Source organism: Fistularia commersonii, chromosome 9, assembly GCF_037954325.1.
Source record: "Fistularia commersonii isolate RoL2024-O1a breed Wild chromosome 9, RoL_Fcom_v1.0, whole genome shotgun sequence".
Lineage (NCBI taxonomy): Eukaryota > Metazoa > Chordata > Actinopteri > Syngnathiformes > Fistulariidae > Fistularia > Fistularia commersonii.
Genome location: NC_141292.1, coordinates 4,134,132 through 4,152,809, shown reverse-complemented (window position 1 = coordinate 4,152,809; position 18,678 = coordinate 4,134,132). Strand labels below are relative to the sequence as shown.

General features: G+C 37.8%; 1 protein-coding gene across 1 annotated transcript; it reads right to left on the bottom strand.

Moving 5' to 3' along the window:
- Positions 1-619: 619 nt before the first annotated feature.
- Positions 620-15,431, bottom strand: prlra (prolactin receptor a). Its single transcript, XM_086152048.1, has 9 exons — positions 15,314-15,431; positions 7,814-7,901; positions 6,878-7,010; positions 5,507-5,676; positions 4,201-4,367; positions 3,407-3,548; positions 3,028-3,124; positions 2,147-2,216; positions 620-2,034 (listed from the first exon to the last, which is right to left on the bottom strand). The coding sequence occupies exons 2-9, from the start codon at positions 7,878-7,880 to the stop codon at positions 982-984; spliced, it is 1,899 nt and encodes a 632-aa protein (XP_086008174.1). The 5' UTR covers positions 7,881-7,901; positions 15,314-15,431; the 3' UTR covers positions 620-981.
- Between the last annotated feature and the right edge of the window lie 3,247 nt (positions 15,432-18,678).

The following is an 18,678-nucleotide window of genomic DNA, read 5'->3' as shown; positions in this document are numbered from 1 at the left end:
TTCTTGATATTAGATAAAAACAGCAGGCCATTACAACAGTTTTTTTTTCAAATAAATCTTTTTTTTTTCTGAAATCTTACAAAGATTGTGTAAAATCTAAATCACAGCAGGGACATTTTCAAAAATATTTTACATTTTTAAAGACCTACTTTTGCTGTGCCACAGCTGTGTACAGGTCTTTCAGTTATGTAGCCCTACATGTTTACTTGGTATAGATTCACGCAAAAATTATATTAGGGATATTTTTTTTTCAGAGAGGAAAAAAAAAATCTCATAACAGCCTAAAATCATGAGCGATATCTCAATTGCCAAATCTGTGACTTATACAATATACATACATAAGATTTAATTAGGAGTGATTGCATAAGAACATATACATGAATATATATGCTAAAGGAGAAAAGGTTAAAGAGAAAAAACATCACTGTAAAATGAGAGTAACTGCCTTTTGGTTCATTGTGTACAGCTTGACACTTGGTATCATGAAACTTCTTTCCGGTCTATAAAACTAAACATCTTTGTAAAAATAATGTCTTTCTGCATTTCATCACTTCAAAACAGTGATAACTTCTCTACACAAAATATTCTCTGAATGAAAGATATGAATAGAAAAATAGAGAAAAAAAATCTTACATTTGTGGTGTTCTTATTTATTATTTGTCTTTTTTTTTTAAACACCGAATCTTAGATCAGGCTTGAGAACAAATAAGCCATGCTAGAAAAAGAAGCATTTGATGTTAAAACTCTGCAAAGTTAATTTCACACAAACCATAAATGACCTACTTAAATCAGGGATGAAGCACAGGCCTCTATTAGAGAACTGATTCATAACAGCATACTATTTATCATATGATGAGTGAAAAATATGGTGTCTATCAGTAGTAGCGATAGCAATATTGTCTCTGCAGCAAAAGCTTGTGTTTTGGTCTGAGTCTGAGATTTAACTGGGTCTTAAAATGTGACACCCGCCAAGTAAGGGTTCTAATATGTCGGCACCGTGAGCATTGTAGCAGCATCGACATAACCATTTGCTGCCAGGACCCTTTCCTCTTGGAGTGGTATGTCAATGTGAGTGCAGGCTGAAGATTTGACAGTTGTAGAGGGAGATGCAGTGTAACCCCCATTTGTCTCTTGGTTGAGACACGGACACCTCTTTTCCTCTTCCTCTGTAACGTCCACGTTTCTCTGCAGCAATAGCATGTTGTCACTGTCCACACGCCTCACTTTGCTATAGTCCCTTCCTGTTGGCACATGTAGGCCACCAGCCTCGTGGCCAGAGCCTGCTGGGACTGGCTGGAGGAGGACCATATTCTTCTCGTTGACCCTCTGAACTTCGACGTATTCAGTGGACTGGTGGAAGGGCGACTGGGAGCCGGCGGCCGCCATTTTGGGGCTAGCACTTGAAATGTTGACATCGCTGTGGGCTTGGATCTGCTGGTGGATTGACCTCTGCGGATGGCACGGATGGGGCTGCTTGGTGCTCAGACTGAATTCCCAGTAGCCGGGTCCCAGACCTTCCTTTGCACCAGGCTGGGTCGTGTAGGAGGAGGTAGCGCTGGGTGGGAGCAGGCTGTCGGAAAAACTGTGCTGTTTGGCCATTTCAAGTGAGCTCTGCTGCTCGTGGTTTAAGTTGTACTGGGGCAGCGCAGAAAACACAGAGGGCCAGGTCTTCACCCTTCCACCGGCAATGTCAGCGTTATCCGCGTCGTCCTGCGCTGACACCTTAGTCTTCCATTCTTTGTGGTGCCTCTTGGACTCCCGATCCACTTGCCTCTCTTCTTTTTCTTCTCCACATTTATCCATGAGTAAAGTGTGGCTGTCACAACTGCCACGTCCTGAGTCACTGTCGGACGTGGAGCTCTCGGATTTAAGGCATCCGTCGTGCAGATCCTTGGTCTCCTCCAGCATCAGCTCCTGTTCCTCTGGGACATACACCTCTAAGTATTCCACCAGAAGGTCATCATAGTTTGACGGGGAGGTTGGCGGGAAGTTCGACACCACCAGGGCACTGAAGATCTCCTCTGCGTTGCCATTCTACAAAAAGATCATTTCTGAGTGACTGACATTTAATGTTCAATCTCGATGCTTTGAATAATTAAGCATGCCACTGATATGAGATTGGGGCATTAATTTGTGGTTGTTTTACCTTAAGAAGTTGCTTATCGAATCCTTTGATTTTAGGACCAGGGACTGGTGGCAGAAGGCAGTGCTTCAGGCTTAAGACAGAAAGAAAAATCACGGTTGAAAGTTTGTGTGCTCAATGAAGGCAACAATAAAACACAACCTATTTCTTTTTTACATGATAAAATGTCATAAGAACCTTGGTGTTTTCCTGTCATGGCAATTGGACTTGAATTTCTTCACTTGAAGACGTTTCACACTTCATCCGAGAGTCTTCTTCAGAACTGAAGAGGCTGAGAGGCTTCCTCTCATCCTCTCAGATGACGGGTGAAACGTCTTCAAGTGAAGAAATTCAAGTCCAGTTGCCACGACAAGAAGATATCAACAAGAATTCACCATGACCTGGATGAGTGAAGACCTCTACAGACAAGGGGTTTTCATTATCATGCACCAAAACAATGTGATTTTAAGATGTAATTGACCATAAATCAGATCATGTTATTCGGTTTGTGGTCAGCTTTTAAATGCATAAAGTAGAATAGTAATAATTTCTAAATACTACAACTTTTAGTATGTGTAAAATGAAAATTCATGATGGAGATATTCATGTATGCTGAACATCAGTGGTATACATCTAATAACTATAGAAAACATTTACACATATTTCTGTGTAAATTGTGTCCTAAAGGTATGATATCCACATTGTAATGGAGGCAAACTGATGGTTATTGGATGACAAAGAAAGTGGAGTGACATCTCTGCATAATCCAATTATAATGTGATACTGAAGCTCTGGTTTCTAGCCGGTTCCAGTAGCAGAGCGCAAAAAGTTTATTTTAGCGAATGATGTAATAATTGCCAAAATTTGAAGAATGCAGACTGTGTTATTCATGAGGACTGCTTTACCTGTGGCTGTTCATATGCAATAACCATGTCACGATGAGAAAGATGAAGGCAGAGAATACAGAAATGAGGACCCACATTGACTTTTCCCGATGGAAATCTGAAAGACAAAACACAACAAGGTTAAGCCAGATAGATCATCGAACTTTCCGTTTACTGAATAGCACTGGGTGAATAAAAAAAAAAAAAAAACAGTACAAGTACATTCTGGAATTTTGTTTGGCTTATTAATGGAAATAATACTTAAAGGCCGCTTCGAGTAATAACGTTCTAACCAAAGCTTAAGAAAACTCAATCAAATGTATTTACACAAATAGATTGTGCGTGTCTCCATTGAGAAACATGTTTGTATTCTATGTTTACGTGAGTGTGTCTTTCTTACAGTCAGGAAAGCCGATGACTGAAGCAGAACTCCATTCACTCCAAAAGCCATGGTCGGGTTTACAGCGCACCTGGACAAGGTAGTTGCCCCCTGACCTCAGGCTGAAAATGTTAAAAAACTTCTGCTGGCCTGCAAGGTGTGTCTGTGAGTAGAATGAGCAGAACAACACTATGTTACATACAGTACTGTGAATGCACCCTTACCAGCTGCCAGTGGATGACATTTTCAGAAAAAAAACAAACAAAAAAAAAAAAAAAACAACTGTCTCAATCTTAGATAAAATTTTGGTTGCAAAAGTAAATAGAATATGAATGCCAAAAGATGAAAAAATAAAAAACAGTCAGGGTTTCCAACTCTTTTCCTTGGACTGCTCCAGGACAACATTTGTGCAGCATATCAACATCCCAAAACTATTGCAGTCACATCAAGCGAGCATTGCTTGCAAGGTTGATATTTTTGCTGGCTTTTTCCATTTGCTCTAAAATATCTTTAATTAAGTGGCAATGTAAATTATTTACTTTACATGAGTCCAAAACAGATCAGCCGATCTCCCAGTTAAACATAGAGCGAACAAAACAATAAGTCTTCTTCCTGTGTAATTCTGTGTCAAATTATCCATCCATATTTAGATGATCCATCATTGAATTTTGATCACCAGACAGCTAAAGTGAATGTAGTTGGCCAGCAAGTTGCTCACGTGGATTCTCAGTAACACTTGATGGAACCCAGTTTTGATGTTTGAAAAAATACTCTTCAATCATGCAAACTCCCGCAATCTAAGACAGGTGATGTACCTCCCAGTCACTCTCTTCCTCCAACTTAATCCGGATCTCGTAGATGAGCGTGATCCAACCAGAGCGTGTGTCGGCTTTACGTGGTGGTTCCCATGACACTCGGAGAAAGGGCCAGCCCTTGTCTTTCATTAGAGTCAGCGAGAGCTTCTCTGGAGGATTTGGCTGGACTGGAGAAGATGAAAGGTGAATTAGAGGAGAAATATTTTAACGTCAATGAGAGGAAGAGAGAAGTACTTCAAAAGTGCAATAATATTAAACCGATACACATCCCCAGCAGATGAACACTGACATTCTGAATATCTGTTGGGATTTCTGAAAAAAATTTTGAGGTAAATCTCAGTGTTTGAATTGATAAGATTTCTTCTTTGAGAAAAAAAGTTTACAAGTTGGGCACACTGTCTGGATAAAAAACAGATATATTGCACCAGACAAATTATCTAAATGATGATGGGCCAGTATCAATAGGTATAAACTGAGTGGACATGAACACCATAGTCAATACAGTGCATTTCAAACATCTTTGCCAGTTTCTGGCGAGGTAACTGAAGATCAAAACTTGTAAAAAAAATTACAATAAAAGCCCTCTTGCTAAGGTCTCTATCTATCTATCTATCTATCTATCTATCTATCTATCTATCTATCTATCTATCTATCCATCTATCCATCTATCTCTCTCTATCTATCTATCTATCTATCTATCTATCTATCTATCTATCTATCTATCTATCTATCTATCTATCTATCTATCTATCTATCTATCTATCTAGTGCAAGAGAGAGACCCCTTTGATTATTGCTACTTTCTGAGCCATTGGCTTCCTTTCAATACATTGTCATTTTTTCATCATTTTATTTCTTTATCACTAAATTGAAAATCGGTTCCTTTTAATGGCATTTAACGCATATTCACTATATTTGCCATCTTTATTATCTACCCATTGACTAATATGTTGCAATATTATATTAATAGCTTTAGAATATTAGATTTTTTCCAGTTTTATGTTTTTACTATAATTATTATCCTCTTCATACATCAGAGATTATTAACCAGCCAACTATGCTCAGAATGGAAAAACATACAAACAGATGTGTGATACACCATATTTAACAGAATTTACAACTGCAGAACATTTGCCGTGCTGTCACCTGGGTTGACATTGCGCAGCTGTATGACTGTGTTTTAAAATACACTTTTCTGACCCCTTGAGGAAAAATTGTGTCTCCAACAACATACTGGCTCACTAGAACACAAACAACGCATCTAGAAAAAAAAAAAAAAAAAAAAAAAAAGGCACAATGTTCCTCACCAATGTAGACCACATCTATATCCACGGGGTCAGAGAAAGCGCTACCCATGGCATTGGAGGCAACGACAGTAATGTTGTAGTTCACCCAAATGGAGGTGTCATTCTTGTTGAAGAAGCAGGAGTTCTCTCCAGCAGTGTGGTAGTCAGGACACTCATACACTGTTTCAGAGCTGAAAAAAAAAAAATCACGTTAAACACTGCAACTTCCTGCGATGTTACATTTTTTAAACTTGTTATCAATTCTTATGTGTCCGACTGGACTGTCTTTCGTTGGATATTTCGATAAGATTTGACAGCGACTGACCATTACCTGGATGACTGAGAACCTTCAGAGATACATTTTCTAAAAACAACATCTATTCTTTATAAGTATGCGTATCTTAAGAATTGTTGTTACCATCAGTGCAGCGGCAAAGGCAGTGAGGAGACAACCATTTATTTGTACTCTCTCTACCCTTAAATAATACTTCTGCTAATTTGACTTGTTTCGTTCTTTCTTATTTTCCACATGGCTTGCATAGTGTTTTCGTGCACCATGAACTGAATTTCCTGTTGCTGGCTTGCAGAGATGGGTTTATAAAACAATTTATCCTACCTCAATAAAATGGAGAAGTGTGTGTGTGGTGTCATGTATTAATTTCTGGAGTCAAAATAATGTCTGGTAAAGAAAGTAAGAGAAAAGTTAAAGTGTTAGTGCGATTTCCCTGAAACACTCCCGCCTCATCACCCACATAACTATGAGTTTGTGTCAGCTTTGTGAGCACCGAATAAAAGGAATAAAGACTGGCAATGAGGCAGAAAAATTATAAATTATGAAGGGTAGGTGGGATGAAATGCAAACAACATTTCAATTTTTTATAGTCAGAAGAAGCCTTTTTGATAGGCTTCTGCATCGACGTCAGTCACCGTTTGTGGCTGGAAATCAGAAATAAGTGAGACAAAAACAGTCTTTCACAATGAACATACATGGACAACATTTTCCTTCTGGGAACAAAAACTGCTAAAAGGAAAGCTAAAGATATATAAAGTATGAAAGCGTGTCATGAAAAGAAGCGTAGACACTGAAAGAACAAATAGAAGAATTGTTTTATGATTATAACAATCATAATAATAGATATTTCTAGTATAACTGTCACATCCTGACTTCCTATTTGATTTGCATATGCATTTTGAAGAAAAATTGATTTTTCATTTCCTAATCTGAGCAAGAAATGTGCTTAGCTCAGGGTACACATTTCTACACGGATCCCCTATGATTAAAGATTTGAAAAGTTTTGCAACCTGTCTGCAACCGTAAAAGTAAAAACATATGAATACACACACACAAAATAAACAATGATCGTATAGGTGAATAGTGTAGGAGCCACTGACTTCTCTTTGCGGTAGTACAGGGCATACGTCGTGGGCAGCCCTCCATCTGAGCCTGGCTGCCACCAGCAGGTGAAGGTCTCTTTTTCAGGAGAACGGCAGCTGGTCAGTGCAGGTTTCCCGGGTGGACTGTAGCCTGCACACACAGGTTTGTTCAGAAGAACAATGAAACATACACAAAAAAGTGAATGGAGTTTATTTTATGGACACAGCAATGATCATTCTGAGAGCAATGCTGTTGTTGGCGAAGAATTTGAATCTATCTATCTATCTATCTATCTATCTATCTATCTATCTATCTATCTATCTATCTATCTATCTATCTATCTATCTATCTATCTATCTATCTATCTATCTATCTATCTATCTATCTAGCGCAAGAGAGAGACCCCTTTGATTATTGCCACTTTCTGAGCTATTGGCTTCCTTACATTGTCATTTTTTTCATCATTTTATTTCCTTATCACTAAATTGAAAATCAGTTCCTTTTAATGGCATTTAACGCATAGTCAATATATTTGCAATCTTTATCATCTACCCATTGACTAATATGTTGCAATATTAAATTAATAGCTTTAGAATATTGAATTTTTTTGTCAGCATAGAGCAAATTTCTATTGATGCTATAGTCTGAAACAACAAGCTGTGCCAAATTTAGATGTTATAATATTAGATTCTAGTTGGAAAATAAAGTTGGGTTGTGAGTTAGTGTCTGAGGAAGGATAACATTTGCACATCTCATGTAAATAAGTAAAAACGTAAATAAAAACGGATTGACTCTTAAACGTACAAATACTGATCTGTAAAATGCTCATAAATGAACCACACAGAGTTAATATATACATCTGCCATTGATCACTACAACTGGCTGCATGATGTCCTGCTCTCGTTCCATGTATTAATTGAGCCGGTCTTAATACCACATGTATCTGTTCTTACCTGCTGCTTTAGTTTGCTGCATTGAAGTAAGCAACAGCAGAACGATAACTTTCTGGATTTCCTTCATTATGGCACCACAGAGGCTCAGCTGATGGAAGAAGAGAAAAATAAACCGGGAGCAGTAATGATGTGGGATCTGTCTCATGTGCACTTGCAAATTATGTAACTCCCCGATGTGTAACGTCGCCTCCACAACAACAGAACCACATGTCAATTCTCATCATGCTGGCACAATAAACACAACTAGCGTTGCATGCGCTTTTATTGTTGCCCAACCAGTTTGAGTACGAATCCTTACTTGAAAACATAGGCATCATAAAGAACCTGACACTAAAAACCTACATCTTACCGTAGAAGTAAAACAAAAGTGATTCAGAATAGAATACAGAAAATTCATTGTGCGAGAAGCAAATATTCAAAAAGTCTAAAACACATAAACTAAATACACATGATACTCTGAACCAAAAGAAATATATAAATAAAGAAAGCCGTTTCACAGAGGATTAAAAAAACATCATCTCTGTTACTATCTCAACCAGCTGGCGCATGAGGCACAACTGATTGCATAACTGGGGTTCCAGCATTTGCCTCCACAACAGTTACAAACATGCATCTGCTGGTTCATCTTCCTGCAGCATGACTTGGGAATTTGTGTTATTACTGTGGAGGATCTTTCCTCTGTGAAAGTTCAAGAACATAAGGCGGGAAGGAAGAATTGGATTAAATTAAAATGCCTTATCATCATTATTAAGGGAAGATAATATAAAGCGGATAGGAAGCGCTCGGACTTCTGAGAACCACTTTTATCTTATACTTGAAACTCGAATCACCTCCTTCTGTGCTGACTAGTCTGCCTGCCAGATATGCACGAGGCACACAGAAAAGCTATGTATGAATTTTCACAACAGGATTACAAGGAAAAATACTCATTCAAACTATTGGGATAGAGTGGAGATGAAAACAAAAAAAAAAAAAAAGACAATTTTTACAGAAACATTTAAAATCGTATCGCAGGTACACAACACCTTTATCAATATGCAAAGATGTTGCAGCAAATCTTTAAACTGAATATGCTTGATTAAGTCGCTACTAAATATTGCCCATTACCAGTTACTTTTTCATATTTATTCATAAGTTCCCCACCTTTTTAAATCAATGTGATTCTTTTAAATGGTTTGTGCTTTCTAAATCAAAATCAACTTTATTGTCAATTCTGCCATGACTTGCATGCAGAGGATAGAAATTGTATCGTTCCAGAACCGACGATACATAGTGATTTGAAATTCTTACAAAAGCCAGTCCACCAAAACAAAGACGGTAGAACCCATTATCTCCTTGCTTCGCTTGCACTTTACAGATGCATAGAATTATCTGCCCAGCTCTTGGGAAATGCCACGAGCAAACAAACAAGAGCCGCAACGCAAGTAAGATGTGAGAGAAGCCCCATGTTATACATCAATACTTATTTATCTACTATCCAGGTAATGAAGCAGACGAATTTAAATAAGGATGGGTCACACATTGCACTTTGAAATAAAGGCACAAAAGGGATGTCTCATTTTTAAAACAAGATTGTGAGGGTTAAGCTCTGAGGACAACAGGTGAGAAATTAAGAAATGTGGTCATGACAAGACAAACGGAAACCTGGAAAATTTGACTTGCCAAGTCCATCTTTTAATTGGTGTGTATATTTGTGATGTTTCATGAGAGCGCTAGAACTGTTTTAATCCCAAAATATATTTTATCTACGATACGGTTAATTTCTTTTAATGACCGTTTTGACCATAAGCTAGTCACTACCTTTAAAAACAGGAACAAGTATTAGCAACCATACGCACTGAAATCTGACAGGATTTTATATATTTTGCAAGAAGTTACCACAAAAATGTCCCAGAGTCAGCATGAAATGCATTCAAACTCAGAGAGATATTCTAAAACAATCACCAAAAATATATTTGAAGATTAGCAACAGATTTGTAAGCAGCTATGAGAAAATGACTAAAGTTCAGGGTAAATTATTGTTTCTCAACATTTAATTCACTGCAATAAAACCTGGGAAATGTCAGATTTGTGACACTGTGTTCAACTGATATAATGCTTTTAATGGCTTCTGGGTAAAGCTGGGCCCTACATTCTATACGGGGTTAACATTTTAGAATAGTATTGCATTGCTTTCACTGTGTTTAAATCCCTGTGGTGAAAAAGTGAAAGGTCAGCTTACAGGTAACTTACTCTATATTTAACTTGCAGTGCAATAATGTGTGTGTCAACGGAGAGGAACAGACCGGCTATAACAGAACAACTCCAGGCAACATGTTTTACTTTCTGATGAATGGTCGGTTCAAAATTCTTACCAGGAGTTCTTGAACTATTGCCTTGTCCGTCGATGGGTATAGAAGTCAGAGAATTCACAAAGACAATGGTTCTTAATGCTGATTCCTTAATTCTTCTGAAAACAGAGAATCTTAATATTTTTTGAAAGGTTTGCAAATGGCTCTGTTGGTCGATGCCTCCTGTTGTCCAGACTGACTCGATGATCAAGACTTTATATTAAAACAATAAAGACAAACAATGTTTTTTATAGATGACCTGTTTCCCGTTATAAGTTGCAGTCTGACATTCGATTATCTCATAATTAACTAATATTGGCATCATGTGTACGGTATATTAAATGTAAGGTGCAATCGGCCACAATACTAGCCTGTGCAGTTTAGTGCGGGAGTCGCTGATCGGGTTTATGAAGCACAGAGTAAATATATAAACACGTAAAATAGATGCAGATAAAAGCTGTGGGAAAAACTGCAGTATGAAAGGCTACTGAGGAAAACCTGAGAAGAAAAACATTGAACCTGAAAAATGGCATTTTTTTTTTTTTTTTTTTTTTTTTTTTAAACGATCCATAGAACAGTTGAAATGATTATCTGTCAGGGAAGATAGCCCCACTGTTGGCCGGAGCTGACCGAGCTTAGCAGCTTATTCAGTTTGGTCCTCTAGTTACATAAGACAGCTATATGCGGCGGGAGGCTAATCCAGTGCCTTGGCCTTAATGCCAATTATCAGATCATGATGACATTGAAATTAAGGCACCATAAAGAAGAACTGAAAAGACTCACATGTGAACATTTTCATTATTTGACAGGTAGAGGGACGACTACACGGGGAAAGAAATATTAAAGAAGGTATTGCAAAGGCCAGAACAGGCGCTCTTTGACATATAAGCCAATTGGACAGATCAAAATCAAACATCTGTTCAAAATTTAAACGGAGTATAGATTAACTTTTGTTTGGATTGTTAATAAATACATTTTTAATAGATAAAAGCTGTTGAATGGATACTCATCCTTGACATGACAAACTGGTCACGGTGACAAGGCCTATTGGGCTGCTTTTAGTGTCGCGGATACAAAATTAAACATGAAGGCCAAAAAGAGATCCCATGCCAAATCAATGTTGGATATGGATGTTTATTTCTGTTAAAAGCATCAAGAGACGACTATGTCGATGTTTATAAGTGTATGTGAAAAGACTATAGCTGAAATGAGTCCCATCACATTAGAGTACATAGCGTATATGGAACACTGAAGAATTCTTTAACTAGTAATGGAACTGCTGCTCTTTCAATGTTTTAATTTGTCTGATGAAAACTAAATTCGAATGTATTTGAAAAGTGCTGCACAATACAGTTATTAACCTCCTGGTAAATAATTTTTATGCACCATAGTACCTTACATTGCATTATTAACTAAGCAACTAATACATCTGATTAAACATAGTTTAAAAAGAAAAGTGTCACAAAATAAACTGTCACATAGTGTATGAATATAGCCCGTGATGGTCGAAGGCAAAAACATGTTGCAATGTGTATCTACGTTGCAATGTTCATCCAATAAGGAGGCTCTCGGGAATGTGGCATTATTAGGCTGGTAGAGAGGCGTCAGTCCAGCGAAGCGGCACAACATGTACATATATCAAACATGCACAACACATTGACAAAACGTGGTCAAATTTTCTTAAGCATACAAGTATCGGACCCAAAATTTCAAACTTTTAACCGAATAATCACGAACGCGTGACACATAGCAAAGATTAGTTTGGCTTGAAGCATACTGTACTGCCCCGAACGGGGTCCTCTGGGCTGTTGCTGGCCAAACATAAGTGAAATTGACAGCTATTTGAATGGGTTTAGGCCATTGTGCTCAGTCTGGCGTGGACATATTATAAAGGCTGGCTGAGTAATATTCACCCCCATCATTTCTAAAGAGAAAAACCCCAAAGCTCACTACGATATTATATTTATCATCTCTAGGATGTAACTTTAGACTTCAAGTAAGTCAAAACTATCCCCTTAGACGTCAGGCTTTGTAAACATCACTGAGGATTAGATTGTAAATTACATCTATAAAAGTGGCCATGAAAAGCTGTGCTATTTAAGTGCGATAAAATAATTTATAAAACATCACCATATTCATATTAAAACCTTGACTTGTGCACTCGCTCAAACTGAAAAAGTACAAAACACTTCCTCATACTGGAAGCAATCAACTTTATCAACAGCAATGACGCCTTTCGAGGAATTTGTTTCCATTGTGAGAAAGATTTTCAAGTTGTAGGACAGGTTTTGTGGCACTAGAAGAAGTTCAGATAAAAGATCATGTAGCCTCAGGGAGTCTTGTGCCCTTGTGTTCTCAGACAAAACATTCAGACACTGATACAGATTTACAGATTTACTAGAAATGACCAAATAATGAGCGGGAAATGTTCCGAGAAATTAGGCAGGGAATTAGGCATATATTGCCCAAAAATCAGAAAATCACTGTGAATGGCAAACATATCTTAACAAATTTGGTTTACATACAAACAGCAAATGGCCATATTGAGGCTATAGATCTCTTTTTACGGATATTATAATGGCCATTATAAATGGCCCTTGTATTAACTCACAAAAACAACTAAAATATGAATAGGAGTAAATTACTTACTGAACATTATACCTTCTGTATACCTATATATATATATCTCTATATATATTTATATATATAGATATATCTATATATGTATAGATATACATATACATATACATATACATAGATATAGATATAGATATAGATATAGATATAGATATAGATATAGATATAGATATAGATAAAGATATAGATATAGATATATGTATTGATGTATTGATCTAGATCAAATTATCATTGCAACCCCAATATGTGCCCACATAAAATAGTGTATTGGCGTAATGAGTGTGCATTTACGATACCAAGAAATCTCTCAAGTTTACAGTTTGCTAGCACAAAAAAAATCATAAAATCTACGACCAGAGGATTTGTTCCTCTTTTTTTTTTTTACAAAGGTCAAGCTGTGTGTTTTTGAAGCAATCATGTTGTGGGAAAAAAAGGTAACCTGAATACCAGGCAATATATTATTTGCTCCTAGTTGTATTTATGATACTGCTCATACAGGGCATTTTCAAGGATAAAACAGTATAAAGAAAACAGCTATGTTTCTTCAGTGACCTCACATACATGCACATGATGGCTCATGTCTGCCTGGAGAAGAAGCTATGGCATGTTTTCAAGGAGTAACATCTGCTATCCCCTGACAACTGAGATGTTAGGGGTCAATTTGACCTTCCATTAGTGCATGTAAGTGCTTGTAAGAGGGTGAAAGAACGTGAATATTCACATGAAAAGGTCAAAACAAACATATTTCGGGGGGAAAAACTGTTATTAGCTATTAAATTATTCTCTAACTTTCACATCACGAGAGATTAGTCTAACAAGCAGAATTTGTGACAAAACATTAATTTAATCTGATCATGGATTGATGGTATGCACAAGTTGATACACAGCAAAATTGTTGTTTCGGTATGCCCCTATTTTAATGCAAAAACTACATCGCACACCATTAAGTATCATAGGTGATGCATGTAGTTATGAGGAAAAATTTTACTACAATAGCTCTATATTTCTCATCTGAAAAACAAAAACTCAAACAACATTCAGCATTTCAGCTTGTTTGTCACCGTGTCCACCATGAATTTAATAGTAAAGGTGTACTCCTGCATAAAACCAAACAAAGCTGAGTATGGCGATGCTATAATATAAAACAAGCAATATAACCCATTTATGTTATTTTCCTGATCCCTGTATTTTATCAAGGCTCCTGGTACTTTGGACTTCCTGTCAATTCACTTTTGTTTGAAAGCAAACACACACACACACACACACACACACACACACACACACACATACACACACACACACACACACACACACACACACACACACACACAACAATTCCCTGAAGTGGTTGACACAGACATGACCTTAAGGCAATTGTTAGGCGAATGGGGGTATTTTGAAGTGTTTTTTTAAATTGATTTTTTTTTCTAATTTTATTAATACACTTATCACATTCAACAGTAACAACACTAACAGAACCAACTTTCTGAAACAATTTGATTTTTTTTTTTTGTTCATTCATTTTCGTATCTTCAAGTATTGTTGTGCATTGACACGTGCATCATGGGATCCTTTCAAACATACTTCAGTCAGCCCGCAACAACAGCGGAAAGAGTCAGTAAGCCTCAGGCATCTAACGCTGTAATCCAGTATTGAGTTGATCAGCTTGGTGCTATAATGGCTTCTATCACCTCTTGCTACTAGGCTAAATGCCAGTGAACATGTATAGGGAGAGGAAACGGTCGTGACCCAGGAAATCCTTTTACAGGCAACCCCAACCACCGGCAACATCAACCCCCACGCAAAAGAAAATAACCTGCTAATCACTAAGCTGTCAATCATCTAGAGTACATGCTTTCATGACAGGTGTGCACACAGACACATACCACTTACTTAAACTCTATATCATGACAAAGGTGTCTTTAGGAGAGTCATTGCTATATAATCCATCACTAATTGGTGGTAATTCAGTTTCATGTATATATTGATAGGCCTGAACTGTTTTGTCATGTGTTGTCTGCAGGACAATATGATCACTATCTCCCTTACTGTAAGAATTTGCAAAAAAAAAAAAAAATCAAGTCATAAAATGCACATGAAATTGTAAATCTTAAATTGAGTTCAAAATGGGAAATTAATTTGTTTTTAGTTTGGCCACCCTAAGTCGCCGTGGGGTTTTCAGTGATGTAATTCCCACTGGTTTGGCGAAGTCGCACGCATCGCCGATCCATGATGTGCCGTCAATGTCGTCAATACATGTTGCAACGCACAACCCTGCGGGCCTAAGAACAAAATTGCAATGCACGACCCTTGGAGTCCTCACTGACCGACCACGTTTCTAAATTTCCTTTTTTTCAAATTGAAAACTACACAACTGATGTGCATATTTTTTTGTCTTTAAATACCACCCTGACCTTCTTGACCCCACCAGTGGATCAGATGATGCCCAATGCTTGAACCTTCCAGTTAATGTGATGCAGGTGTTAGAATGAAGGTTTTCCCCAGGAAGAACTTTCCGAAGCGGGACACTCACCGGCAGCTGACGACGGCTTTTCCTCCTTCGTGTCTCCGCCGCTACCGGCTGGAAAGTGCGAATGGTTGACCGGAGGGCTCGGTCATCCCCGGTGGAAGCGGGCAGCTCGGCCGTCCATCTGTCGGTCAACAGCGGAGCTCAACATCCACTCAGCCCGCTGGCGTGATGACGGAAGGGGGCGGGGCTTATGGCGTAGGCCACGCCCACTGACCGCTTCCATCCCCGGGGCGGCGGAGAGACGCCGCAGTTCTTGAAAAGCATGACTAAATGACTGTTTATTTTATTTGTTTGTTTTTTTGTTTGTTTGTCAAATTTTTTTTTTCCATTCCAATGTACGTTCCAGGCTGTCCAACTCATAAGCCCGCACTCCAAAGGTGGCGTTCATGCAAGTGACAGGCTATATTTCTATTCAGTTGTGTCATGTATTTGTGGTTGATTTAATTTTGAATTGAAATTATATTAATTTCATCTACACTTATTTCTTGTCATGTGTTTATTTTCTTTATTTATTAGTTTTGATACACTTGGTTTTCTGATTTTGTTTATGTACACATGCTTTTTTATTTTATTTATGAGGTTTAATTATTTTAATTTTTTTCTTTTATTCTTATTTTCGTTTTAATTAACTTCTTTCATTATTATTATTATTTTATTTTTCATTTGGATAAAATCCTCCTGGTTGGCAGGTCTTTTTGATTTTTTTTTTTTTTTAAGCCCATCAGCCCATCAGGCATTTGATTTCACAATGTTGAATTTTTTCATGTTGTGCTAGGGGTTCTGTTGCTAAATTGAAAGTCCTCCTGTGTGGTACTCTGGAAATATGAACCATACAGAAATGAACTGGGTGTCTCTTGAAACAGTTTAGTTCCCCTTATAAATTATCAGTACAATCCTGCTTATGTTGACTATGACACATAGTAACGCAGCTAAAAACAATGAATGTTACTTTCTCCCTGCAATCAATCTTCCTGCAGTAAGTTAATTGGAGAGGCTAAATTGCCCTGTTGGAGGAAGGTGCAATTTCAACGGTCGACCAAGAAGCACATGATAATACATTGCGATACCAGGTGTGGCCTGATAGGCTTCCAAAAGCTGCCCACTTGTGATCCTATTACACATGGTGCATGGTAATGCCTGATCTGGGCTTGGTCACAGACTTAAAACCAAGGCACAGAGTTTCATGCTCTTAAAAGTGTATCAAATATGTTTACAGTCCCAGAGGCATCGGCTTCAGGACCCCTCTTTGTGGCCCTTTTTTATCTTTGGATTGCACAACCTATTGTGGCACACTAATATTTTCTTGGTTTTACTCCTATAACTCTAAACCACCCTAATCCCCATCCAAGGTTTCGAAAAAACCCAGTTGAGCCCAAGTGCAGGAAGAATGACTAAGTATATGGTTATGTGTGTGTGTGTGTGTCTGTGTGTGTCTGTGTGTGTGTGTGTGTGTGTGTGTGTGTATGTATGTGTGAGTGAGAGAGAGAGAGAGAGTGAGGGGTTCTGATTTGATATTTTCAGTGTACTACTTTATGCTCTAATTCAGCAGAACTGTTAAGTGCCACAGAAATTCAGGTACAACATATCGTAGCAGTGGTGGAATTAACCTGTTTGTGCATTTTATGACACTGTAAATGTTAAAATGTTAAAATGTGTGTGTGTGTTGAGCAGTCAATCATGTCCAGATGTCCATGTCCAACATGTCAGTTTATCTCCTTTCACTTTGAGTGTGAGATTTAACCGTTGTACATTCTCTCAATAATTGCCCTGAAATGTCTCTCCCTTAACCTGTATCTATCATTTAATCAGAATCAGAATGCTTTATCGATCGCCAAGGGGGGAAATTGCTCCTTGCTGCAGCAGCTCCTGCTCACAGGGTACAGATGAGAAATGCAAACATTAATAGAAAATTAAAGTAAAGGTATGTAGAGTACATACAAGGTATACGAGGAACGTTTACAAATATTTATTTGTAAATGTGGTACAGAAGAAGATTACTGCGCACAAGTCCAGTGGGAGCAAGGAGTTATTCAACTACATGGCTACAGGCAGAAACGATTTCGTTTCATGCATTGTGGTGCTGAAAGAACTCCTGTATCTTACCAGCACATCATGGAGTTGGTTGGACACCGTGTCCAAGATGACCTTAACATTGTGTTGCATTTTCTTATCTTACACCAACGTCACAGGATCCAGCATCACTTCCACGTCACCTCGGTCCTCCTCTGGTCCACCACCAGTTCCTTCGTCTTTGCCACGTTGAGCCGTGGACGGTTCAGCTCAAATTTAAGTGTGATGGTTTAATTATTTTCTCTTAAAACCCTTTATGTTGCTATTCAAATTCATTAAATTAGACCAAATTGTAACCAAATAGTTGTATGAATCCACCAAAAATGGCTCAAAAAGTATGTGGGCTTACATTTGATACAGGAGATGGGACCCTGTCTAGATGTCATAAAGGCACCCATGGACCAACCAAACACTCGGATAATTCAGAGGATGTAGAATGAAACAGGCTTATTAGGGATCTAGATCTAAATCTTTATTAGAGATCAGTTCTTCTATCCAATTACCTTGTCCTTAACTTCCTTTTCACTTCTTGTGTGTTTATTTTATTGGAAACAATGCCTGCAGCAAAACATACACGCCTAGTTATGACAAATAAAACAAGACTGAGAGGCAAACATTTGTTGGGAAATTTTAATTGTGTGACCAGCAAAGCTTACCCTGTGTTAAAACTGAATTTGTCACATTGCTATGTTTTTTGGGGTGATGCTGAGGGAAGAATGCCAAAAAAAAGAAAGATTTTTGTTCCTGCAATTTTCTTTTTCTTTACTTTTTTTGTCAAGAAACTATATTTGCTAAGTCTATCATAGGCAAGAGAACTATTAGAAATGTGTTTTATTTTCAAGCAAAGCAATAATTCAGTCCATGTGATTCTCAGGCTGGTTTGAACAAAATAAAAAATAAAATAAGACAGATGTTTTGGGTTAGACAATAGATGATGCTGTGTCAAATTCCTCATAGCACCAGTTCATTCTAAGAGATTCTGCCTACTGAAAGCATCTTGACAATTAATACAAATACAACTTATGTGTAAATAAAGAGGATGGAGCACTTGGAGTCCCACTGTCTTAATCTAGGCCTGCGTAGCCTTCCAATCTATTTAAAAGTAAGCATGGAAATATGTGTTGGACAGCCTGAATGATGGCCTTGTGTCATGGCTGGCTTGGGAAATCTCTGGCCCTCCCCCTTTGCAGCTCTACTTAGAAGCAATAATGTTATATAATATTGCCATCTGCTCTTTGCGTTGATTTAAAAGTTACACTATGTGACACAGAATACCGCGCAGAACACCACATTACATT

Bases quoted from the DNA above. Each gene is read 5' to 3' on its own strand.
- prlra (XM_086152048.1), bottom strand. From the start codon at position 7,880: ATGAAGGAAATCCAGAAAGTTATCGTTCTGCTGTTGCTTACTTCAATG. The intron at 5,677-6,877 runs GTCAGTGGCTCC...TTTTTTTTTCAG, and splicing joins CTGTACTACCGCAAAGAGAA to CTCTGAAACAGTGTATGAGT. The intron at 2,035-2,146 runs GTAAAACAACCA...ATCTTTTTGTAG, and splicing joins TCGATAAGCAACTTCTTAAG to AATGGCAACGCAGAGGAGAT.